Source organism: Catharus ustulatus, chromosome 9, assembly GCF_009819885.2.
Source record: "Catharus ustulatus isolate bCatUst1 chromosome 9, bCatUst1.pri.v2, whole genome shotgun sequence".
Taxonomy (NCBI): Eukaryota; Metazoa; Chordata; class Aves; order Passeriformes; family Turdidae; genus Catharus; species Catharus ustulatus.
In genome coordinates this window covers 10,932,378-10,957,856 of record NC_046229.1, presented here as the reverse complement: position 1 = coordinate 10,957,856, position 25,479 = coordinate 10,932,378, and the positions used below count along the sequence as shown (strand labels likewise).

The window sequence follows — 25,479 nt, the reverse complement described above, 5'->3', positions numbered from 1 at the left end:
TGAGGTGTCTCAGTGCTGAGCTTTTCTAATCCTGCCAGTGTGAGGTGTCTGAAAGAGGCACTGGGGTGCTGAAGGCTCTTGGGGAGAGATGAAGGAGCATTCACACCATCTGAGCCCTGCCTGTCTTCTGAAGACCCCAGCCACTGCCAAGGCAAAGCTCAGCCGGTGCAATGCTCCTTTACCTCATCTTGAGATGCAGCTCTGCTCAGGGAGCAGCTGGTCCCTAATTGCCCAGGCACCCTCCCTAACGCCTCCGCTGACGTCGAACTCTCAGCAGAAGTGCTGCTCAGAGAACTGCAAAAAGCACCTTCCCCACAAAAAGTCTTTCTCCCTGCCTTGTGAGGGTCTGGTGCCATTTTGAAACCGAGGTTCCCCGGGGTTAAAAGCCAGCATCTTAATTCAGAGTGCCAATGTTCAATTTTGCTTTCTGCTACCAGACTAGATTGCAGGCCAGCGAGAGAGTCTGGGTTAGTGGCCCACTGGGTCACCTCCCATTTGTTTTCCTCAATTTTGTGTTGTCATAAATTCATTCCAGCCCGTTGTGGTTGATCAGTTTATCTCCGCCGGGGCAGGGAGCGCTGCGAGCATGATATATGGCACAGAGCATTGTAGCCAGCCTCTCCATGAATCACTCCAGCTGTTTGGTGTCAGCCCCAAAGCAAACAGGGCCTGGCCGCTGAGCATTGACTACGATGAGCTCAGTATGGGAAGAGACATGACGTATGAATGTTTATTTAATAATTCTCTAATATTTCCAGCGGAGTGTGGCTGTGCCTTCTGGGAGGGGTGAAAGGGGGGGAGGTTGAAGAGGGAAACTCTAATCTGTTGGGGTGGGTCATAAATCAGGCAGACAACATCATTAATCAGGGATGGGACAGAAGTGGAAGGAGGTGGGACTGAAACTGCCATCCTCGTTGGGAAGGGAACTGTGCTTTTTTCTTTTTTTTTTCCTTTTTTTTTGTAAAACAAATCTTGTTTCTGATTCTGCTTGGCCCCAGCCACGCTACCCACATAATAGCAAACCCGGACACAAGGTTGTTTAAGTGAGTATGCTACCTCTGCTCTGAACCTTGCAATACAAGCCTGCCAAGCATTAAATCCCTTTATAATTATCTTCTTTATATAACACTTCATGCTTATCATGCTTCATTGGATGAGACGCTTGTTGGGTTAAAAAGAGGGTTTTAGAGACAAAAAGCAATTGTATTTGTTTTATTTTTCCTGTCTCCTCTTTATTCCCCTTCCCCCCACCTCGCCTCTTTCCAATCCAGCTGTTTTGAAACCTTGGTTCTGGAGGGGCTCTGGCACAGCAGTACAGCAGTTAAAATTAAGCAAAGTTTAGATTGGGGTCCTTGTGCAAAGAGACAGGCATATGAGAGCAGTCAGAGAGGTAGCAGTGTCTGTTGGGGAGACCCTGCTCCTAAGCAGACACATCCAGGTGGGAGCAAAGTGTGAGCCAGGGGATTAGCAGAGGCCTGAAAGGGAAGGAGCCGCGCTTAAGCTGGTATGTCAGAGGAAAACAGAAGCTGTTGAGAATTCACACCATAGGATAAGCACTACCCAGCCCTTCTCCACAGTGTCTCACCATTAATGGGCTTTGATGGGAGACAAGAACATCTCATACCAAAGACAGAATTCAGAAATTAACTTGAGTCATAAATGAACTAACCTTTAGGGCTCTGTTAAGCTGAGAACATGATGCTGCTGGTGGGTCCAGTGCTAGAGCAGCCCATGTGAACTTGGGAGAGGATTCAGGACACTGAAGTGTGGGATTGTCAAAGGCTGAGAAAGAGCTGCTAGGCTGTGCTGCTTGTGTTTATATTTTTTTATTAGGTTTTACTCTTTTTCAGTAATTCAGTAGTATGTAATACTGTGTTTGTACTGTATACTGGTGATCAGTGTTGAAAGGGTATGGAGATAGATGCTTCATTTCTTTATGAAGTGAAGCTTTGGCATTACTTCTTCCTCTGCGATGTGACAGTGGAGAGCAGACTGCTTGGCTGTGTTTATTTATTCTGCTCCCTCTTTTAACTCTTGGAGAGAAGTTACATGTGCTAATAATGGTCTCAAATATTATAATCACTGTGCCAAACTGAAATTGTATCAGTGCTCAGTTCTTCGCTGGCCAGTGGTTAAGGAAGCTCGTCGAGGCAGGCTGTGACTGTACAAGCTCAGACCTGGGGGTAGGTGGTATCTGTTTAGTGCAGCATTGTCCAGAGGTTTGGTCTAATTTCATGCCTTGAGGGAGTTTTCCATAGATTTTGACATCTTCATATAGGAAGGGACTCTCATTTCTGTTGAACCTGTGATGTTTTAAAGTGAAGCATCTGCAAGTCCAAGGGAACTGCAGGCTTCAGGGACAGTAGGTTCTGCATCCCTATCTCATAACTGGTGAAAAACTCTGGATGGAATTTAATTCCTATGTTGGGGGTGCGGTTTAGGTATCTTGCAATTTATGTCTCTTTGCCTGCCCCCTCTTTTCTTTTTTCTTTTCTTAGTTTCAGAAATGCTGTTAACTTTAATTTGTAGAGTTGCTTCCTGGGAATGAAAAATCGATGGGGGGCTATCGCAGTGTGAAATTCGACTGTCACTATTGAGCTATAGAGTTACCAAGATGTCTTAGAAGGTAAAAAATAAATCGTGGCCCAGCAAGTGCTCAGCTGTGCTATTTCAAAGGGGATATGAGGCTGATGGTCTGTTAGAGGGTACTTCAGTTAGATGGATGATGATTCCCTGTGAAATATTGGAGTTATTCCATAGGTAAGAGAAACTTTAGCTTACAAAACACAAACAACTGTCTTCTAGCAGACAAATTTTGCCCTTAGATGTGTGAGCAGCTTGTTAGAGAGCAGACTCATCCCTAAAATTAGCCTGTTGTGTTTAACATGGTCTCTGATGGAGCATTGTGGATCTTGCCATGTTCCTTCTGAAAATACTTTGCGGATGTGACTGTTTATTCACATCCCTTAGCTATGCTGCAAAAATTAAGAGGCAGGCACTGACATTATTTTTGTAGGAAATGTTTGTGTGGTGTTCAGATGCTCTCAAGAGAAAAGTTACAATTATCTTTATGTAGGCTGCACTCCCTGTTTGGATTGAAATGTTCCTTTGAAGAGCAGAAAAGGGATCATGTTGTGCCCCATCCACTGCCAGTTTACTGTCTCTCTCCTGCATCTGCTGAGGTGGTGCACAGGGCTACTGCTTTCCTTGGCACTCGCTGACTGTTGTGGCACGACTCAGGAAGAGTTTGTGCTGTGCCAGCTGCTGTATGACAGCAGGATGGTTGTAATTACACCTCTTGGTAGTTCATGCATTTCTTATGCTACTGTTAGTATAAATATGAAATAGTACTTTAAAAAAGACCAGTTTTTTTAGTTCTGATTTAACCATGTCTGGGACATCTGTAGAGCGGGTAATTATTTGTCTTACACTTTCATGCACAGTTGCAGTACCACTGAGGGGTGGTTACTTCTGCAAGGAGGAGTATTAAGTCACATTTAGTTGGAGCTTGGTAAAGATTTCCCAAATAATTTGATGACAGAAGAATTCATTGTGCTTTCGTATCTCCTTCCCCTCTGTCACACAGAGCCCAACACTGCCTTTACAGAAACAAAGTAATAGCAAGTAATGTAATTAAAGAAGTTTTAATGTCCATGTTGATCTTTTGCCTCCACTTGAGTCGATGCTTTCTCTAACCTTACACTCCACTGTTACAGGCACTTCATCCTATTTCTCCATTATCTTTCTTAATTTTTGATGATTTTGTCTGCAAAAAGCTGTTGTTTCCCACACAATTGTATAAGCATTCCTGCTTTTCCCTCAGCTGACTCATGACCTGTCCTTCCACTGCGCTGCTCGTTTCCTTTTCTAGCTCTAGGATCACAATTGGTTATATGATACTAATGTGCTCTGGCCTCCTTTAATAGCCTCGTGTTTCTTTTTGAAGGCACGATTACCTTAAATGATGCTAATTCTGATCCTTTCTTTCCCTGTAAAGGAAACAGCAACAGTATAAAAGTTCTAGGGCGGCAGCAGCAGTGGTAGGAAGCTGTCTGGAGGATGTGTTATCGCACTGCCCTTGTGTGCTTCCAATCAGCAGTCATGAATGGAGGTTCTGGAAAGCTTATCACCTCCACAGTAAAGCCCTTAAAAGGCTATAGATGAATCCAAGTGCTGCTATAGTAGCATAGATATTTCCTGTTTATTTCAGTTGTTTGGATGGGGGCCATGGGAGTAGAAGACGTTTAATTGTGCACAGACGCTGGCTGCAAGACTCAGCTGCATGTCTGACCTTCTGAGCAACTTTCAACCCTAGGAATTTGCTATTCCTCTTTCACTTCATGGATATTTTATAATTTTGTGCCCTGATCATCCAGCCAAAGCTACCAGTAATCCCGCACCAGCTCCAGGCCACAGTAAGATGACAAGTTACAGCTGCCATAAGTCTTCCAGTAGAAAAATAGACCTGCCTAGCTGTACATGGACCTTGGTTATAATCCAAACGTGTTTACTTGTGGATGGAGGCAAGTGTTTGTAGGCTGGAACCTTTAGCCTGCGTGCCTTAGCAAGGAGAGGAGCTGCATTTTCCATTTCCACTTCCTGCCTTTTGTGGCCTTGGCTTGTATTAAGGTAGAGACCACAATGCACCTTCACAGATCTGTTAGAAATGCAATTGAGGTCTCCAGGATGAAGGATACATTTGAAAAGTGAATTGAGATATTAACACATTAGATGAGTAATTATTTCTCTTTAGGGAACATTGCTCAGAGAATCATTTTCTGATTCAGCCTGTGCTGCTTCAACAAAACCTTGCTGCAGCAAACCACTTTTCCATAGCATGGCTTTTTTTCTTTATCGCCAAAGCTGCTCCAGTAAAGCAATGGGATTGCATTTATTTTCTCTTTGGAACAGAGAACATAGTCTTTAAATCTAATCAGAATGACCTATGCATTCTTTCTCCCAGCTTTCATGTCGAACCATAATTGCTCAAATGGCACATTTAAAATTTTGGCGCAAACTCAGACTTTCACTCGCCGCCTTTTTAAATCAGTCCCAGTGGCCAGTGGATACTGCGTAGCCCTACAAATGCATCTAAACATGCTGACTCCGAGGCTCCTTCTATTCTGAATGATCAGCGGTGCCATCTGTCTCTGTTTTGATTGGGGCTGGGCACATGTGTCCCAGCAAAACACGGGCCAAAAAAAGGGAAGGGAAAGAGCCAGCGGCTGAATTTACTTCCCGCTTCTGTAAAGACATTGTTGGGTTCTGTGTTATGGAGGCGGGGGAGAGATGAAAGCAAAATGAATTCTTCTGTCATTAAATTCTTCAGGGAATCTTTACCCAAGTCTCTACTAAATGCAGCTTAAAAAGCCTTGTTGCAGTGGTAAGCTCCCCTCAGTGGTATTGCGATGGTGCATGCAAGTGTAATGGAAATAATTCCTCTGTGGGGAAAAAAAGAGACAACATTTTTGGTTTACATCAAGATGAAATTAGTCAGAAGCAAACTCTGAATTTGGCAAGCAGATGCCAGTATTAACAAGTTGTGCAAGCAAGTATAAAATAGAGGCTCGTGACTGAGAGTACCTCGGAGTTGTGTGTGTGTGCCCTTGCATGCACCCTGCTCCAAATTCACAACTTAGAACACGGAAATTAGAATGGGGAACATTGCATTATTCATAACTTGGCAACCAGAAGCCAGGGCATTTTGCCAGAGTAAACTATTCTCTATAATTACAGGTGAAGCAACATTCTTTAATATCTTACAATACAAAAACATACATTAATCAAGGAAAGAGGGCTTTTTTTCCTAGAGGACAATAAATTAGCATCCTTGCCAATTTCCTCAATACATGTGACAACGTTTTACAGGATTATAAGTCAACCTCTTTAAAAGAGGTTAGTCTAAAAACAAACAAACCAAATAAATGAGATTTTTAGCTAAATAAAGGGGAAGCCAACTCCTAAAACATTGATGTCTTGCCAGGAGATTTGCTTTTAGCATTGGCAGTCTTGCAGACCCTTTAGAGGGTCTAAATTTCACTTGGTGTGATTTGACATGGCTCTTCTGTAAACAGCTTTGCTGGGCAGTTTTCTACGTCAAGGCATGCAAACCCCTTCTGCTGTAACCAACTCATCTAGTGAAATAAAATCTCAGTATATTGTGCCAGTCTGGTGGCCCACATGTTGTGGGGTGATTCACAGTCAATCTGCCACCAGTGCCTGACACTGGGCTTCTTCCAGAGACTTAAGATACTGAAAATGCCTGTTGTCTTTTAAAACCACCTGTCACTTTTTTGAAACTTACGTATCAGTTAAAGTGTTTTGCTTGTTAGTAGCAAAGGAGCTTTTTCAGCTTTAAGTTATGTTCTTGCACTCCAGAAAGTGTAAAAGTCCTTTCAGTCCAGTTGACTTCAGTGCTGCTCACCTACATCTGCCAAAATAAACTGTCTTTATCTTTAGCTCTGGTACTTGCTGCAGGTGATGCGTGTTAAATTGAAAGTGGGGGTGGATTATTTCATCAGATTGAAAACTAAAGCAGTTCTTATTCCAAAAAGCGTGCAGGTGTTTATAGTTAGTGTTTGAAACTCAGGTAGTGAGGGAATTGCGTTGAAGACAATATATGAGCGAGAGCTGAGACAGCATCACTGTGCTCTGCCATTCTGCAGTGCTCCCGGGTGTCACAGAGCTGTGCACAGCATGTTACAGGCTAATAAAACAGAGTCCCTTCTCTGAAAGAGTTACCCTCTCACCCAGATGTAAATTGGCTATGAGAGAAGGCTTGCAACTGCATGATTGTGCACTGATGTTGGGGTCATTTTATCAGGTCTTAAAGATTTGTGTCCCACAAGGTAAGGACTGCACCAGGCTTTCTCTCCTGCAGTTCAGTAGTGGTTATGATAATTGTCATCTACAGCTGAGGTTGGGTATGGCCTGGGGCAATTTCTCTGCTCCTGGAACCTTACTTTAACTTGACTTTGCCTTTGAAGTATCGACCAGTCTGTTTCTAATATTTATGATATGTAAGCTGCTGGTGACATGACTTCTGCCCTTGGTTTTGGGAGGTGGCATGTATGTTCTACTAGTTTCTCCACTTTGAACAGGGAAGGATAAAGGCTTTGTTTAAAAGTAAATACATCACTTTCAGGTTTGTCAGTGGTACTGTACATTTTCCTTTCTGCCAGTCTGTGTTTACAGGCATAGGAAAGCAAAAATAAATGTATGAGGAAGAGAGAAGGTCAGAATATCAAGTGTCAAAAGTAGCCCATGAAATTTTATTGGTGGTGCGTTTAATCAGAGCTAAGTGTTTTTTACAAGGTACATACAAACAGTGGAATTGTAAAAATTTATGGAATGCTGTGTACAGTGTAGCCATTTATGAAGAAAGGAAAATTTATATCCAGTTGAAATAAACCAAAGGGGAATGTTTTATGGAGACTCCTCAACAGCAGGATACATCAAATGAGATCTGGATGAGGATGGGGTATTTGGGGGCGTTCTTTGAGGTATTTTCCTGCCTCTTCAGCAACTAACAGTTTGCATCTTTCTGTGCCTCTCAAATAGGCAGGATGCTGGATGCAGGGACAGTGTGGTGTTTGTGTTTTTCTGTGCAGTGGAAAGGAAACACAAGTGAACAGCTGCTTCTGGTATCTATGGTACAAGGCTCTCTCTCTTGGGCTTGTTCCAGTACAACAGTTTCTTGAGCAGTCCTTAATACCCAGCTGGGAAGGGTTAACCAAAGCCAATCACACTGACATCAGCATTTTTTGTTTCCTTTTTGGTCCAGTATTTTGTTGATGATAAAGCACAGACTTAGTCAATTGAGAGATTCCAGAGCTGCAGAATCAGAGATAATTTAATTAACGGAATTGCTTGTGATTGCCCACTGGGACAGCGGGTAGGAATTGCTCGATTTAATTTGGAGAAACAAAGATCACATGCATGCTAATGTTTAACAAATAACCAGTGTTTGGGTTAAAGTTTTTTATCAAAGAGGGGGGTGGCTGTTTCCCAGGGGAGATTTCTCAGGTGACTATTGCTGCTCAAAGCTACGGGTAAGTCCTTTTTCCTCTTCTGCAGTATTTCTGTGCACTTCTTCTGACCTTTTACCTGAACAAGGCAAGGATTTTTTCAGAGAAAGAAATATTCCTATTTTCAGTGCTCAGGGGAAAATGCTATGAATAGTAGAAAAATATGCATTGGGCACAAAGACTGAAAACTATCACATGCTGTCTGCCCAGTCTCACAGACTTGCTTCTTGATACCCAGCATCCTTATCTGTGACTGTCAAGGTGTGGAAAACTTAGCCTCAAAGTCCAGGGAGAAGTACAGGACCCAGCTTCTTCTACAAGGAGCCCTCCCTTCCTGTTTTTGCTCTTGCATAAACATTCTCACTCAGGCTGCCATGTGTGTGGTGGTGTCACAGTGAATCTCTACTCCAGAATGCCGGTGCCCTCTTGGTATGTCCTCAGCCAGGGAGGACAGTTCAGGTATCAGTGAGGCCTCTGGATGCTGAAGAAGCGTGAGCACTGGGGCTCAAGGTGTAGCTCTTGGCAGCAGTTGTGCTCAGCAGGTCATTCTGCAGGCTGATAAATGACGTTATCCAAACGCGTCGAATCAGAGCACTGAGGCACAAAATTGTTGAGTCCTCCTGCATCCAACATGAGGTCAAGGCAAAGCAGAGAGCCAATTCCTTCTCCGTAATTCCCTCTGCCTCACTTGGCAGGGTAACTTGTACACAGCCTTCCCCTGTCCATGGCACTTGGCTTTCTGACCCTCACTCCACCCTGGCGTTACCCTGTAAAAATTCTGCCCAAGGCTGCTCCCAGCTGTGTCCAGGCAAGTGCACACAAGGTGCACACACAAGAGGGAATCCTGAGGGAGTTCCCAAGATTGCTGCTGCAGGAAGAGTTGCTCCTAAGCGATGCTTATCTTTAGGATACAAGCAGCAGGTTGACGGTAAAATGACACTAAATGGAATGGCATGTGTCCCAAGTGCACTGGCCACCACGGGAGCCAGACACATGGGAAGTGACTCTCCTCTTTATTCCATCCCTGGAGGTAGCTTCAGTTTCCTTTATTTACTAATGTTCTCCCTATTTCCCTTGACCTCATTTCCTCCTGCTTTTCCTAAGCAACCGTGCAATTATCGCTCACTTTGGGTTGACCCTTGGCTGCCACGTCCCTTGTTGCTGCTGCTCTGAGAGATTTTCCTGAAATCTCAAGTGCGAAATATTCACTTACAGCCAAAACTCCTGTCATGTGAAGTAGGAGCTGTGTCTTCAGCACTGTTCTCTGCGTCAGGATTTGTCCTGTGAGTTTGCTTATCAGGGAGAACATGGAGTTGAAATTCTGTCGTAGCTGAGCTTTGATCAGTGCTGGGAGATAGCGCAGTGGCTAAAGCTCCCTCTCTTACCAATGCACCCCAGTCTTGTTAATAAATGTATATTTAACAATGTCTGGAGCGTATGAAGTGATAATAACTAAATCAATACCTCCCACATTGATTGTCCAGGATCCCTACAGCGTGACGCACGCAGCGGTGCGGTAATTTTCCAGCTAACTAGCACCCTGATCTACAGCCCTCCTATTGATTGGCCATTGTATCAGGCAGCCTCTGAGCATTATTGCTTATACCTCTATTCAGCCTCCTTTTCTGATTCATTCGTTTATTACTGGACAGGTGTGATTATCTCAGAGACTTTCTGAAATTGGCCAATGGGGGTCAACTGTTTAAATTTCTATAAACAAACTATTTTCTATGTTCTCTGGTTGTTTCAGTGGCAGATTTTTCCTTTTCAGGTTTTGACTGTTACTGGGCTGGGACTGGGGATGAACAGGCATTTGTTAGTATCTGCTCAAGTAATCAATTTTTCCCTTTCCTTTCTGACTTGCCCAAGCATCTGAGGAGGACAGGTAGCTCCATAGGTGGTAAAAGGAGAGTTTAGCAAGGGTTGAGGTTCTGCTTGCCACCTGCTTTGGGAAGGAGTCACACTCGCTGCCTTTACACCTCCAGTGCCTTTGTGCGTGCAGGAAGGAGAAATAGATTCCATGAAGTCAAATTCAACTTCAGTCTTCAGCCAGCATCAGTTCAATGGTGGGCCAGACTGGAAGAGAAACAATTTTCTCAGCCAACAGTAATCTTCAAGCTATAAATAAATAAATCCGTTTCTTCCTTGGACAAAACTAACACCTTTCTAGACTTTCTTTGAAAATACTAGCAACTCTTCCTTGAGGGTGAGAACTCAAGCTGGGATATGGCAATAATTTATACCAACAAGCAGGAGCAAGTGGGTGTTTTCACAGCAGGGAGGATTGTCTCCTACTGAAACTCTTTCATCTTGCTCCAAAGAATATTAATGGATTCCAAGACTTGAATCCACAGTGTCCCTGTCCCCAGACAGTCCTCACCCACTAGGCTATCATGGTTCATTTGTATTTCTTTACCTTTTTTGCAGTTCTAAAATTGTTACCATTTTCTGGCAGCTGTCACTTGCAATGAATCTCCTCCTGATGAAGATCTCAGCTCGCTCATACAGAGCGTGTCTCCATCAGTACAAAGGCAGGAGGGAAGCTGAAGGAGCTTTACAACACTGGTAGTTAACCATATACATTCCAGCAGCTTCACTTTCTTCTGCAGTATCGTAATTAGGAAAATCACCCAACGTCTCTTTGACTAGTTCTGTTAACAAAGCTTGGGAAAAGCCATCAGAATCAGCTTGTGGGAGATCCCCAGGTCCCTCCCTGTATGCTAGTGACAAGTGACTAATGAACAAAGGAGTGAGTGCCTGCCTGCAGCGAGAGTGCTGAGATTGCAGCTCACTTTACTGGTTGTAGTAATTCCACTAGACCTGTGCTTTAGCCACCTGTTGATGAATCATCCTCTAAAAAGGTAGAAGACATAGGTGCCACTGTGGGTTATCTTGTGATTGATGATGCAGCTTCTGGTGTCAGGATGCTCTTCAGATTCTTCTGAGCTGGAGTCTGCTTGGAGATGCCAGAAATTCACTGACACACGTGAAAATTGTTGGGTTTTGTTTTTATTCAATAAACTAAGAGCCTTTCTGTCAATGCTGTAAATCTTTTCTGGGGAATACTTGAGGGCCCCTCCCTATGCCTGCACCGTGTAGAAATTGGATTTTGCAGCATGCTGGAGTGGTGCATCCTTGTCTGTAATGCTCCCTGCATTTCATTCCTGCATTTCTGCTAAGCATTGCTGTCTGCCCTTGCTTTCAGTTTGGCAAGTTGCTCTTTTCACCAGCCTTGCAGAACCATGAAAATACACTTGCCTGGCCTCAGCACAGTGCCTTTGTGACAAAAGAGATAATGCTGCCCATCAAAAATGACCCTAGGAAATGGGAAAGCTGAGATTGTAAAGCTGCCTTTATAGCCACCCTGTTGGCACTGTGTCCAGTGCTTTTGGTTTCTCCGTTCTTTCCGTATTAGAATCAAAAAGCTGGGGCTTTCATTAATATAAGCCATTGTGTTGATCCTGTGTAATGAGCTGATTTTGCATTTCACGAGGCTGATGGCCAGCAAAGGCCTCCAATTCTCTAAGGGGAAGAACAGCTCCTATTGCCCACAAAAAGTTATCTCAGCAGCTTTAAAGCAATATACAGAACTTTGTCTCAAGTATGTGGTCCTAAGTAATCTCTTAAGGGAGACAAGAAAAAAGGCAGAAAACAAACAAAATATCTATTCTTTAAATGTCTATGTCTTGCTCTTTATGAAGCTGGCAACCCCAGCAGTGGTTGTGTTCTTTTGTGATGTGTTTGGAAGTGTTTAGAAAGACACTTTAAAGAATTCACACTAAGCTTTTCGGGAGTTCTTTTTTAACCCAAGTTGGTTGTATTTGTTTGAAATACGATGCCGTTTCCTGTGCAGTACCTGTTGTGAGATCCTTTTTCTCCCAAACTCTTAACAGTCATGTGTGCTCCGTGGTGTTCACTCTTCATCATCTTTTGCAGAATTACAGAAGACTCTGCAGTGACAACATTTGAAGCGCTAAAGGCTCGTGTCCGTGAGTTAGAAAGGCAGCTTTCCCGTGGGGACCGCTATAAATGTCTCATTTGCATGGTGAGTAGCAGTCCACTCGTGGTAATGAATCAGAAATGTCTTGGTATCTTTGCCGAGGAGGGGAGAAGCTTTTCTCCTTTTTCAGCCAGACTGGGGGAACTCATCACCAATTAGCCTTCCAAATTAAGGTCTTAACAACTCAAATTTCTGTATCAATTGCGTTGTTTCACTGTTATTTATAACTGTCCCTCTATAGCAGGGCAAGGAGGGTCCAACATCAGATGTCTTTCTGCCTTCCTGTAGAACACTCCCAGATACCAGCATCCTTTTCCTGCATGTGCAAATTTAGGTACATAGAAGAGAGCAGAATCTGTGATCAGAGGCTCACCTTCTCTGATTTGGGAACAGGGATGTTGCTTGAGCATTTAAAAGTTGCCTGTGTCCTTGCTCTCTGGTGATGCTGTGGCCTTCCTCAGGAAGGGCAGCAGCTCCCTCTGATGGTCCAAGCCTGCAGGGCTCTACATCTCCTTTTGGGTTTGTGTTGTGCTGAGGGTAGAACATCGTGGTTGGTGGATAGCTCCCTCTGCAACCTCAACTTTATGCACAGGCTTCTCTCTCCCAGCCAGCTCACAACTTGGAGGTGTGGGAGTGCAGTCCTTGTCACTCATCCCACAGAATGGACAACAGCTTGCTGCTGATTTCCAGAGGTTTGTTAGCAATGATAGAAGATATTTGAGAAGGAATGTCTGCTGAAATAGCAGCAGCATTCTTGGGATGTAGTTAAGCTGTTCTTGCAGAACTGAGTTGTGGTAAGGGTTGATCTTACCCTGTCAATAATTTTCATATGATCTGGTGACCTTTCTGATGAGAGTAATGGCAGGTGGCCAGGACAACTTCAAATGATTTTGCAATAACTGTGCTGACCCAGGTCATCACTTGAGTGGATTATGGGCTTCTAGCAGGAGTTCTGGGAAACCAAGAAAGGGGATTGAAGGAGACTTTATGCCACTTCTACACAAACATTACAAAAGTACATCTTACATATTACACAACTTGATTCTTTTAACCAACTTTTAACAAAATACAAGACGGTGTTACCCTCAAAGAAGGGCATTGTGATGGGTTTGGGAGTGAAGAATCACTAGATCACAGCTATGAAAATAATCTGTTTGCTTCTTTTCCTCAGGACTCCTACACAATGCCCCTGACTTCTATTCAGTGCTGGCATGTGCACTGTGAAGAATGCTGGCTGCGGACTCTGGTGAGGCTTTTGACTGCTTTCTTGTTGACTTACAGCCTTTTTCCTCTCTTCTCAGATACTTTATTCTAGATTGCCACAGGGAAGGGTGCTTTTTGTTTTATTTTAAACAATCTGAGTACTGTGCTTGCAGATTTCCCAAGCCTGGCTGTTTAACACCTCACTCTAGCTTTGACATGAGAGAGTTTTGAGTGGTTGTGACCCAAGTTCTGTCCTGCCTCTTGCTTTTTCCTCTGCTGCTGTGGGAAGAGCTCTGTGCCAGGGACTATCTTCCCTTTCAGTAATTTCCTGTGGAGCATCCATGCAGAGAGGTAAAGCTGTGAGAATGGAGGCCAAATCCACTGAGATTTCATGGAATGGGTAGCTTCTGAGAAACATAATATTCCCCTGAAGCAAAGGGAATCATCTTCAGGAGAGAGGATAGGGAAGGGAGCTTTTATAATGTGAATCTATATTTTTTAGGTTATTTGGAATAGCACTGTGTGATTTTCAAGCATATACCATTTTGTTTAGAGGACTGGGAACTACCTTGAATATTGAATAGGTGACCCAGTAGAGTAGTAATTTATACATTTATTAAAGGACATCAGGTTAAAATTTAGGGTGTTATTAAATAAAGCGTTTTCCTGTGTTAAAACTGTGGGCTTTGTATCAGCCTTTAACATCCCCTCTGCAGCTGATTTTCAAGCTTTCATTTTGTTCAGGCTGGGGAGTGGAAAATAACCAGTTGTGCTTTCTAGTTTTGTTAGCAAGATGATACAGTGTTGGGTTGCAAAAAAATGTAAGGGAATGCCACTCCTAAAAACTTGTTCCTGGAAGGCATTACTCTACTTTATAAAACACGTTGTGTGCTTGGAATTACAATTAAGCTGATCATGCTTTAAATCTTGCCTTTTAAAAGTCTTGTCCAAGAAAAGTTACCAGGATGGTGAAGTGCCTGTGGGCTTGAGTACTAATAGCAACTCAATAACTTGGCTATCCCTTGGGCTGTATTTTATAGCTCTTCAGCTACACCCGTCACTATTTACATTATACAAGCTTTTGTAAACATTTTAGCAGCATCTTATAAAAGGCACGTATGTGAGTACATAGCTGTGAGGTGTCTGGATGAGTATGTGCTCTGCCACCTTTGGTAAGTGAAGAGTAATCTTGTCTTTCAGCGGTGCTACAAGCACAGGATAAAACACTAATTTCCTCTTCATTTTCTTTACTCTGAAGTCTTTGTCCTCTCCCCTTCCCACCAGCCTCAAGTCATCTTCTAAATCTGTGACACCAATTTCAAGCTGTTCTTAGGCTCAGCAGCAACTTAGTTCAACTTCAGTCAGGTCCCTTTTTGGCATGTTCAGCAGTCACAGCTGCTCATGAGAACGGGTAAAGTCGCTCCAGGTGCCCAGGGATTAACATTTCCCTTGCAGTGGGGAAGCCATCTCCCCCTAGAATTCCATGAGAAAGGTGGTGATAAAGCTGGCTCTGTGTGATCTGCACACGGCTCTTCTGCTGACCAGGCAGGCAGGATGGGAATAGTCCAGCAAGACATCATGTTAGGATTTGGCACTTGCATAGGGGAAGCAATTAATAAGTGACTACTCATGTGTTCCCCAGTCCTAGCCTCTCCCTGCAGCCCCCAATTTATTAAACCAGGCCTTTTCACAAGGCATGCTTGCACTCCCTCTCCCATCTCAAAAAAATTTCCCAGCCTGTGTTCGCATGTTTCTAATGTAACCATTAAAATGTAGCCTGAAGACAGCAATAAAAACCCTGGAACGCCTTGGTGCTTTTGTGTCTTGATCAAAGTCAATGTGTGTAATCTCGTTAAGACTGCCCTCCTTCCCCCCTCCTTTTTTATGAATTTAATGGCATACAGCAGCTGGGCTCAATGTTTAATGCTTACCAACCTGCATTGTTCTAATTAAGGTATCTCCTTTTATTTCGGGCACAAAAGAGACTCTTGTTTTTTTTAACAAGCGAGGAGCTGTGGGATAGTGTGTGTAATAATCGCTGCTGTTACCTTTCCCTGGGTATAAAGCTGGCTCCCCAGTGGGGTTGGGAGGAGGGAGCCTGTGCATGCAGCACACATGGAAAGACTTGGCTGGGGGAGAGGGGCAGCATTTTTCTTCTGTTGTGCAATAAACAATTTGTTGGAGTTAATAGGAGTTGGAGCAGGCGGGTTGTGTCAGGCTTCTGGCCACTTTTGAACAATCTGGAGTTCTGCCATCCATGCTGGTGAAAAGTCCCCTTTCTCCTGTGTGCCTTGGTCCATATGCCCAACCAAGATCTAATATTAACTTAGAGTGTGAGTGCATCTGAGAGAGCAAGGATCATATTCTGAACAAGGCCCTGGAACTGAAGGCTCAGAGTGCCTGGGAGCACTTCTAAACCTCTGCAAGGTGTTGAAGACAGGGTGAAATTTGATGCTCACATGTGTCTATAGACCTAAGGTTTGAACATTTTGTAGGATACAACAAAATTGTATTGTATTCTGAGCATCGGACTTGATAATGTTTAGGGCACTGATTAGGATTGGATTTTAAAATGCTTAAGACTTTATGAAAATAACATTTTTTTACTTTTGGCTCTTGATGTTCAACTCCAAATTATAATTGTTCTGTTGATATGGGCAAGGAAGAGACTTTGAATCACTAACTCTACAAATTATTGCATAGGTATAATTATACTGGAGTTCAGCACATCAACAGGCTGCAATTTCTGGGGTTGAACCTTGAACAGAGGAGGCTCCATCTCTGAAGCAAAGGCTGGGGTTGCAGAAAGGGACCCTGGAAGTGCCTTAAGAGAACCAAGATCATGGAGTGTTTTCCCTGTAATCCCTTTTGGAAACCCTGAAAACATGTGCAGGTTCTTCAAAATATTAGAGGAAATGGTGATGCAGGAGCAAGGCTTGGCCTGGGCAGCAGCAGGTGGATTCCTTTCCCTGAGCATTGACAGTCCTCATGGTGGGTCCATCCTCAGCTGGTTGTTGGACTGCAGCTTGAGTCAAGGAGTGGTAGGGAATGAATCTCCCTCTGTAAGAGTCTGTGCCATCTCCATCCTTCCCCATTGAATGACAGCTAATAGTGGATGAGATTCATATTTTCCTTCTCCTGAGGAGAGTTCTCTAACAGAAGAGATTGGCCATGTGCTGTGGTGATTTACTGGGGAGGTTTGGAGCCTCCATCCTTGGAGGTTTGTGAGAACAGGGTTGACGTGTGTCTGTCAGCAGTAATTCAGGTTGAGGTGATCTTGCCCAGGGAATGGGTCAGTGAGGTCTTGACATCTTTGTGAGCTGTAGTTGTGTGATTTCCCGATCTCTGTTATCCTTTACTAAATAAATGGAGCTGGAAGCTAAGTCAGGCTGTTGTTTGCCAGTGATGGAGCTGTTGGTGGGTGCAAGGGCTGGAAGAGAGCAGGTGTATTTGGGCAAATGCCATTTACTGAGTTTCCCCCATCACGTATACAAGCCAGATCCAGCATTTCCCACATGTATTTGCTGAACTCCAGATTTGTGCCTGCCTGTCTTAGGTTTATTTGAAAATGACAACTACAAGAGCAGGAAAAAATCACTTCTAAAAAGCCTTCTTCATCACAAAATGCTTCCAGGGGATCCATCAATATATACGTGTGCTCTGCAGTTGACACATTTATATCTTTGGTAATTACTACATTCTTAGCCTTGCCACTCTTTCTAGGCTGTAGTACCATATATGCCATGGGGATTGGAGTGGTTTTGTACAAAACAGCACAGACACAGAGCAGCCCTTCTGGGTGATTCCTCAGTGTTTCAGCAACGTATAGGGACCTCCTGAGTCAGCAGCTGCATGGATGCTGCGCTTGACTCTTCATGATGTTCTCATCTGCCATGAGGTTCTCTTGTTATTAATTAGCATTCTTCAGTTCTGGCCTCCAGCAGCCTGTGGGGATGAGCTCCACCCTTTGAGGAGGCTTTGTGATAAAAGTTGTTCTCCTGGTGGTTTAACCCCATTACCCGACAACTGGAGGCTACCCCACAATGGCAGTGGAGGACAGCTGTTTCTCTGGGAATTAGCATCTGCAGAGAGGAAGCTCCACACTTTGTGTGGAAGCATGGAGAGGAGGCTGATGCCTTGATTGAGAAGTGGATCTTGACATTCAGTTCCTTTCCTGGTAAGAAGCTGGCTCTTGGTTTGGGTCCTTCCTGTCATCTCTCTGCTTCTAATTCACTTTCTTTGCCTGCTCTGTTTATGTGTCTCTTTATTCTGTATGCCTGGTAACATATTCTTCTTGGAAACTTCCCATTTTTAGACCCACAGGACAGCAGGAAGTGCCTAAATCGAGTTTCCTTGCTTTAGCCAATTTATAGCAGACATCATACCATTTTTTTTAAGAGGCAACTTTAAGACAAACTACTCCAATCCTTCCTGGCACCATGTAAGCCCTAACGACTTTTCAACATCTCAGCTCTTGTTAATGCATTTTTCAAACTACTACCCCAAGTGATTAGCCTGTATTGTGGATCAATCACTTGCCAAATTTTAATTAAGAAAGGAGGAGAAAAATAAACTCCATCCTGGTTCCAGCCCCATTTCTTTGCTTTGTAACAGCCCTGGAGCAAACTTCTTGCAGCAGAGTTTTATAAACCCCTCAAAACTGGGGTTTATAATGGAAAAGCTGAGGTGGCCTTTAGTCCAGCACACACAGCTATAACACATCAAGGCTTTTCCATGTAGCTATGATGAAAGGAGCAGAAGGACCTGGAAAAAAAGAAAAAGAAGTGGCCGACAGGTGGGACTTATTATTCCACAGCATTTTTATTTCAAGGGAAAAGTTTAGTAACCCCAGCTGGCAGGTGAGCAGTGGGGGAGCAAATGCTTTTTCATTGTGCCTGTGCCAGCATGTGTATGTGTACAAGCTTATGTGCCTCTCCACAAGAGAGGAAAGCTTAATCACTGGTGCAGATAAATGTTGTACACCTACGCCGAAAAGTCAGATATAAGGAACAAGGTTCTGAGCAACTTCAATCTAAAAAGTAAAAAATTAGGACTTAGTTCTGAATTTACCACACATGCTTATATGTGCAGAGGAGGGCAGTTTCATGCAATATAAAAGAAAAATACATCCCCAAGTGTCCAAAGTATTAGAGACACTGAAAGCCCTGGCCCCAGCGTGCCACGTGCAACTTGCACCACGTTCAGGCCAGGCTGCTGAAGGTTTCCAGGATGATTGTTCCCATCAGTGTACCCAGGCTTCAGAGCTCAAGGATGAGCTGCACTTCCCACGTGCAGGTGAAGCAGTATCCACCGCTGCCCTAAATCAATCTGTGATCATGTAGCTTTTGCAGAAAATAGGTCAAGCTCCATGTGGTTGGGTTCTGCTTTGTGACATGGTTGAAAACTTGTCCCTGGCTATGAATGTGCAGCTCTCAGGGTTAGGTGGGAGAGTGAATCCCCCTAAAGCCATCAGCATGTAGTGCAGAAAACAAAGATCTCTGGGGCAGAGATCCCAAGGTCTGGCAAGATAAATCCAGCCATCTTCCCTTTCCTGTAGTGTGAGGGAATTGCATACCTGACCTTGTTTTGCTATGGAGGAGAGCAGCAAAGATGCACTTGGTTTCATCAGGCTTGTTCTGCCATCCGTGTGGGCCAGGTGTGGAGGGTTTATAGTGCTGGTGCTTACAGTGAGTACCTGCAGCCTTTGGTTCAATGCCTTGCTCCCTCTTGCCAGTAAACCTGTCTTCTTAGGAAGGAGAGCATGGACACAGATGTGGGCACTAGTCACATCTGGATTCTTGAAGTCCCCATGCACACTTCTGCTTCTCAGGGCACACAGGAAAGCTTGAAAAGGCAGCTGCCAGCTGCTGTCCCTCAGACAACATGCTGTGAATTAATTCCTCAGCACCTCCCTGCCACTTCCTTTGGGACCCCCTCCAACTACAGAGATGATGCCAAGAGAGCAGCTAGATGCAACAGGTGCCTCAAAGGAAAAGGAAACTGCATGGAACAGAGCAGAGACTCAATTGAAACAGGATATTTTGTGACATTTGCATCCAGACTAGTGAGCCCCTTGGGAATGCTGTCAACACAGTGTCAGAAGGGGCAGATGTTCAGATTTTTCTCTCATGTTTTCACCACTGCAGCAAGTTTTTACTGGGGCATGCAGAGTAGAGCTTACTGTTTCTAATTCTGGAGATCCAAAGCTGAGGCACTGAGCATAAGCAAAGAGGCCTGTTAAATAAACAGGTTCTGCTGAAGTCCAGTGCACTCAAGTTTCCATTTCATCAGCGTTTTAAACCTTTTCTTTGAGTTACAGTTTGCACTTGCTCCTCCCAGAATCCAGCATGCCAAGTGCATTCGGTGAAGACCACTGCATAGGGCTGCATGGTGCATTGCACAGTGGGATGTTCCCTGCCCTGCAAGGCTGAAAATCTAAAAGGACACAGTAGTTGTTCTAGATAACTGGAAGGATGTGCCCATAGGCATCAGCAGCAGCATTAGGTGTGCCATCCAGACCACCAGTGGTCTGTCCTTCAGAATGCCAGCCTGCCACCCTGAGAGTGATGCCCAGGGTATTTTGGGTATCTTTTACACTTCATTCAACTCTAGCTCAACAGGACTTAGTGTTCGACTGGTTTAGATCAGGTGCAGATGCCCGTGGTCCGCACATGTGTTCCATTAACAGCTGGCAGGGTCTGTCAAATGGAACCTGGTTGTTCAGAAGTGCAAAGCTCAGGGAATGGCAGGTGTGCCAAGTCCATGACTACAAGGAATAATGTGCAGTGGAAGCAGGGAGGACCATCCCAATTTCCCACATTGTTGGTGCTGTAGTTGGGAGGCTGCCTCACAGCAGAGCCATCTTTCTGTCATTTTTCCCATCAATTGTCTGTCACATCTGCCAATCTAATGATGACCAGCTTAGGTTGACCCTGATTCTGAGACTTATTAGCACCCTCTTGCTGTCAGGCTCAATGATAGATGACACATCAGCTCTTGTTTTATTTCATGTAGTGTTCCTGTTGGCCACCCATTACCCCACCCCAGCTCACATCAATTTGCTGTTTCCAGCTCACCTTGGCAGAACAGACTCATCTCTGCAGTATCTATGTGATCTGGGGAGGACAGGACCTGGGGAGGGTTCCTTCATGCCAGCAGCTGTTAGGCTTTTGCAGGATGGATGAGGCAGTGCCCCACTGTGCTGTCCTGAAAGGGATGGTCCAAGCCCCCCCCTATGAACCAGCTCAGTCATCCCTGCTGAAAACTTCACTTGTTCCAGCTGGGTTGATTTTCTGCCTGTTCAGTGACCTGAACCTAGCTCATGGAGGGCTGCAGGTGAGCAAGGGTAACAAAAAGGAGCAGATCTTCCTGGCACCCAGTGGTGACAGTGGTGCTGAGTTGAGTGATGCACCTTGGCTCTGGGTTTCATTCCTCTGCAGAGCTCCTGCTTGTCCAGCTGCCTCATGCCAGGGACTGGAGCAGGACAAGGAGCTTGCAGGACAGGCAAGGAAGGCATTGGGACTCCCCCTTCACACATCTTGTGCTCACTGTTAGAGGCCATGGCCCTGCCTGGAGGGCCTTACTGCTCCTGCAGTCCTAAGCCAAGGGAAGGGATGTCCTTCATGCTCTCACACTGTGCATCTCATCTGCTGGTTGCAGGGTGCCAAGAAGCTCTGTCCTCAGTGTAACACCATCACGTCTCCTGGAGACCTTCGGCGCATTTACTTATGAAGGATCCAGCAGGAGGGCGGGACCCAGCTACTCGGCTCAGCTCATCAAACCCAGGGGGAGAAGAATGACCACAACAACAACAAAAAATACACGTTTTAAAATTTAAAGAAAAAACAAACCAGAGACTCCAGACATGGACTCGAGGATAAGGAGCAGTGGGGAACTTCGGCTGCCAGGTCCCACAGTTTGAGACCTCCTTCAGCATCTGCAGCGGGCAAAACCGAATCCTTTGTTGTGAAGCCCTCTTTTTTAAAACCAGTGTTCCCCATCACCCGTTCCCTGGAGCTGGCTTTGCATTGTGGATGGCTCGTGAGCCCTCCTTTGGACTGTGTTGTTGACCACTCTGCCCCCAGGAGACTGGGGAAGGGACCCTTGACAGAAAGATGTTAAATAACCTGTAACTTGTGTTCCTTGATCAGTTTTTGTTTTGTTTTTATTTGTTTTGGTTTGATTTTTTTTTGTTTGGTTCTGTTTTGGTTTTTTGTGGTGTTCTAGTGATGACTAAAAGGTTTAAAGGAAAAAAAAAAACACACCCAGGCAGAAATGAAGCACATGTAATATAGATTATATATGTTTACAATGTTGTGTATAAATGGGATAGACTCAAACATTACATACTAATAAGTTTCCCTTTCTTTTCTTTGGGTTGTATTTTTTTTAAAGAAGAAAAAAAAATGAGCAGAGAACATTAAACCCATATTTTTCTTGGTTCAGCAAAGTTTTGGCATTAAAGTCATTAGTTTAAAAAAAGTATATATATACATATATATAATATAAATGGTTTAATGTTCTGTGGTGTATATTTCCTCATTCAGATATGAAGTTAACAGCTTTTAGTAATGGCTGTAGCATTGCCCATAACTTACAGAACTTATGGGGAGTAGAGGAGGTGGATTTTTGTCATTAGTTGTAGCTAATGGGGCTATTTATAATAGAATCGTTATCCCCGGAAAGACACAGCTTTTAACTCCTCACCGGGGGGCCAGGCAGGACAGGGGAATCTGGCTCAGCCCCCCTTATCTTTGCTAGCTCGGGAAAGGGGCAAATGGTAAGGAGCTGGAGGGAGGGAGTCTGTCAGAGCTGTCCTCTCCCATGGCTGCGAGTGCCTGCTCGAGGGTCTGGCTGATAGCTGTGCTCCTCCAGGCCACAGCCCCTTCCCCTGCCCTGCCTGGCTTTGCTTTCCTCCTCTGGGCAGCGTTTCCTGGCTGAGGATGCCTGGGCTGCTCAGGATGGTGCTGAGGCAGGACAGTGGGGATGGCAGGGGATGGGATGGTCCTGCTGGTGGCTTTGCCCAGAGAGACTCAGCCAGTTCTCTTGTGGGGCTGCCTGGCAGAGCTGTGCAAGCCCTGCAGAGCCAGCCCTGCCCTGCTCTCGCTTCCCCCAGCTCCCACTCTCCTGCAGCCGGCGTTTTTCCTAAGAGGTTTTGGCACTAGGGCAGAGAGCCAAGCCAGCCCTGTCTCATCCCCACTGCCACTCCCAGGGTCCAGCAGAGACACTCTCAGCTGGACCCAGAGGTCCCCACAGCCCCAGCTTCTTCCACGCAGTCCTTCATGCTTGTCCCTGTCTCCCATATCCTCAGCCTTAACCAAAGCTGCCATCTGGCCTGGTTTTTTGTTGTTCTTTCTTTTATTGTCAGGATCCAAGAAACAGATACTGACCCCTTTCCCAAGGCCTTGGGACTTCTCCCAGCCCTACACTTTGCATCCCTGGGCAGTTGTGGGGTGCCAGCTCCCCATAGCCAGAAGACAGGGAGATGGGAAAGCTCATCTGCCCCACTCCTTTACAAGCAGATCCCACCTGGCAGCACAACATAGCTGGAGCATTTTAAGACAGTCCAGGAATAGCAGTGGATGAGGGATTTGGAGTTGGGACCCCAGTGCTTCTGGGCTGCTGGGGTATTTCTAGAGAGGGAAGGGCTGGGTAAGCAGGATGTGGGGTGGGGGGGTACGACAGTCCCACTACTGCTTCCCTCCCCTGAGTTCTTTGGCAGAGAACAGCTGCAGCTTTGGCATCTCCTGACTGATTGCTGACAGATCCCACTGCACCCAAAAAAAACCCAAGTGAAATTGAAGGAGCTGTTGTTTCATAAACGTCTCATCAAAAGGTGACAATTCATAATTGGGAGTTTCCCTTGTGTCCAAGCTCATAGCTGTGTGTGGCCTCTGAGACCAGAGAGCTGCAGCCTCCTCTGCTCTGTGCAGAGCTCCTGGGAACCAGAGGAAGCTGAGGCACGCCAAGGGTCCTGCCCTCACAGGGAGATTGCAGGCAGGGGCTGTCACTGCAGGGTGACCCTGCAGCCAGCAGTACAAGGCAGGAGAAGGGCAGGCATGCACAGCACAGCAGGATTTGTAAAGGGAGAAAAGCTTGCAGGGCACATGGCTCAGCTGGGAGTGTGCTGGTGCTGAGGTCTCGGAGATGGAGAAGGTGCAGCCAGGTGGGATTGAGAGGCAGCCAGGAAGGGCAAGAGGGTAAGACACCCCTACCCAGTGCTTCCCTGGAAATAGCCTGGCTGCCTCCCAGGGCTTTTCTGGCAGGTGTTGTGGACCAGCCATGTGCTTTGTGTGTAAAACCATATGTAACTAGTCATTGGTTCTTTGCTTTGCGGTTTATTTTTGGTTTATTCTTTTTGTTTAATTTGTAAAGCCATCCCCTGTTTTCAAGGGGGAAGCTGCAGGGGGAAGGCTGGGGAGAGAGGCATCCCAGTTTGTAACAGGCATCTGCCACTTCCCCTCTTCTGTAATGAATTTAAATGATTTTTAAAAAAAAGTTAAATATAAGAGTTACCTATCTTTGCCCAAAGAATCCCAGTTGCACAAAGCGATATTCCAGTGTGTCAATGATTGTGTGTCAGTGTATACTATACAAAGAGGTACTTGTCACTCCCGTTTGTAAACTACATTTGACATTAATTAAACAAGTATAAATCTTCTCGGGTGCTTTCTGCTTCTCTGTGTTTCTCTTTGCAGGCGAGAAGCAGCAGAGACACCCCCCACAAGCTGCAGCCCCTGGATGTGAGTAATGTCCCAGAGGGGAGTCCTGGTCCTGTTTGGGATGCAGGGACAGATGCAGGGGGATGCTGGGACATGTGCCAGACCCGACCACGGATGGGTTCCTCCAACTGGTTTCCCCCACAGAGCCAGGAGGGCAGGGCAAAGGGCACCCCTCAGGGGATGCCCCCATAATGAAGTCTCATCATCTGCGTTAGTTGGGGGCAGGAGACGCCCAGCCCCAACAGATCTATACGTGCTGCATTAGGGGCCTCCAGTGCAGTGTAGGGTTACCCCGACACAGGGACTGGGAGGCTGCTGGGGTGTGGGGACAGAGGTCGGGTTCCACCCAGCACGCGGCTGGCGCCGACGCTTTTGGTTTACAAACATTTTGCAGATGGGTCAATGGGCTGTTTTCAAACCCCTCCCCGTGGCTGTGTCCCCCAGGGATGGGGTGCTGGGGGTCCCCAGGCTGGTGGGAGGAGGCAGCAGGGATGTCAGGAACCTCTTTCCATCTGCTGTGGCAAGCATAGGGAAAGGGTGGGATTTGGGCACTTCTTTGCCTGGCAAGGAGCAGTGAAGCATCTCAGCCACTCTGCCATGCACTTCCAGCCCAAAGGAGGCCTGAGGCCAGGGTGAGGGGCAGAAACCCTCCCTCCCTCTCCACCTACCCCACAGCAGGCTGCTAATATTTTATTTAAAATATCTTTAGGAAGCGGAGGACCATGATGTATCGGATATATTGAGAAAATGCTAATGTGTAATAGCGTGTGTCAGGGGCCTCGTTCATCACCCTGCGCCGCCTTCTGGGGGATCCATATCTAATTAACAGTAATGAATGAGGGAGCCCACCTAATGACAGCCCGCCAGTTTGTTATGGAAATGAGGCAATCCCATTAGGCAAAACACTTAATTAAACAAACTGCTCGGAGTGTAGGCCAGTGCAGGCTGGGCACAGGCCCTTTAGGGACAAGGGGGGCCCTGGTACCCAGCCCTCCACGTGCCAGGTTGGGGGCATAGAGGCTGCTGCAGCCTCCAGAGCTGGGTGCCCAGTCAACTGCAATAGCAGGGGGCTGGGGAAGCTGAGAGGGGTCCCCTTGGGGGGGTCCCAGCTGGAGAGGGGCAGCAGGACAGTTCACATCCCCCTCTCGTCTCTCTCCTTCGATGGGCTCAGGCAGCAGAGGCCAAACACAGATTTCCAATCAAATGTGTGTACTTGGCTCCTGCTCTATTGACACTGAAGCAAGAAGGGCTCAAGGTTAATTCCTTATCAATACCCTATTGTCAGCTCATCCATCACTCCACGGGGGCAGGGGCTGCCCAAGCTCTCCTTGCCCCAGCCCCCATAGGTTTGGGAGGGTGAGTGAAGGATGTTGTGCCCACCTCTGCCCATCTCCAGCCATGCCCACACAGTCTGTCTCTGATGGTGCTGGGGTGCACTTGCAGCCATGTGAGGATGCACAAATGACATGACGGGGGGTCAAGTTCAAAGGGAATGGGATGGAGGGATGCCCATGTCCCAGGCTGAGTG

At 45.8% G+C, this 25,479-nt stretch overlaps 1 protein-coding gene across 11 annotated transcripts in view; it reads left to right on the top strand.

Annotated features, from left to right (window-relative positions):
• The window catches only part of RNF220 (ring finger protein 220), a 222,210-nt gene extending 198,320 nt beyond the window's left edge, over positions 1–23,890 (top strand). For 7 of the 11 annotated variants that reach the window (XM_033067117.2, XM_033067113.1, XM_033067119.2 and 4 more), the window contains 4 exons: positions 999–1,043; positions 11,964–12,072; positions 13,199–13,273; positions 20,890–23,890. In XM_033067117.2, the coding sequence (XP_032923008.1) occupies positions 999–1,043; positions 11,964–12,072; positions 13,199–13,273; positions 20,890–20,961 (301 nt within the window). In that variant the 3' untranslated portion in view covers positions 20,962–23,890. The remainder of the gene's footprint in view (positions 1–998; positions 1,044–11,963; positions 12,073–13,198; positions 13,274–20,889) is intronic. The other 4 variants (XM_033067118.2, XM_033067121.2, XM_033067122.1 and 1 more) reach the window with 1 other exon arrangement.
• The last annotated feature ends 1,589 nt before the right edge of the window (positions 23,891–25,479 follow it).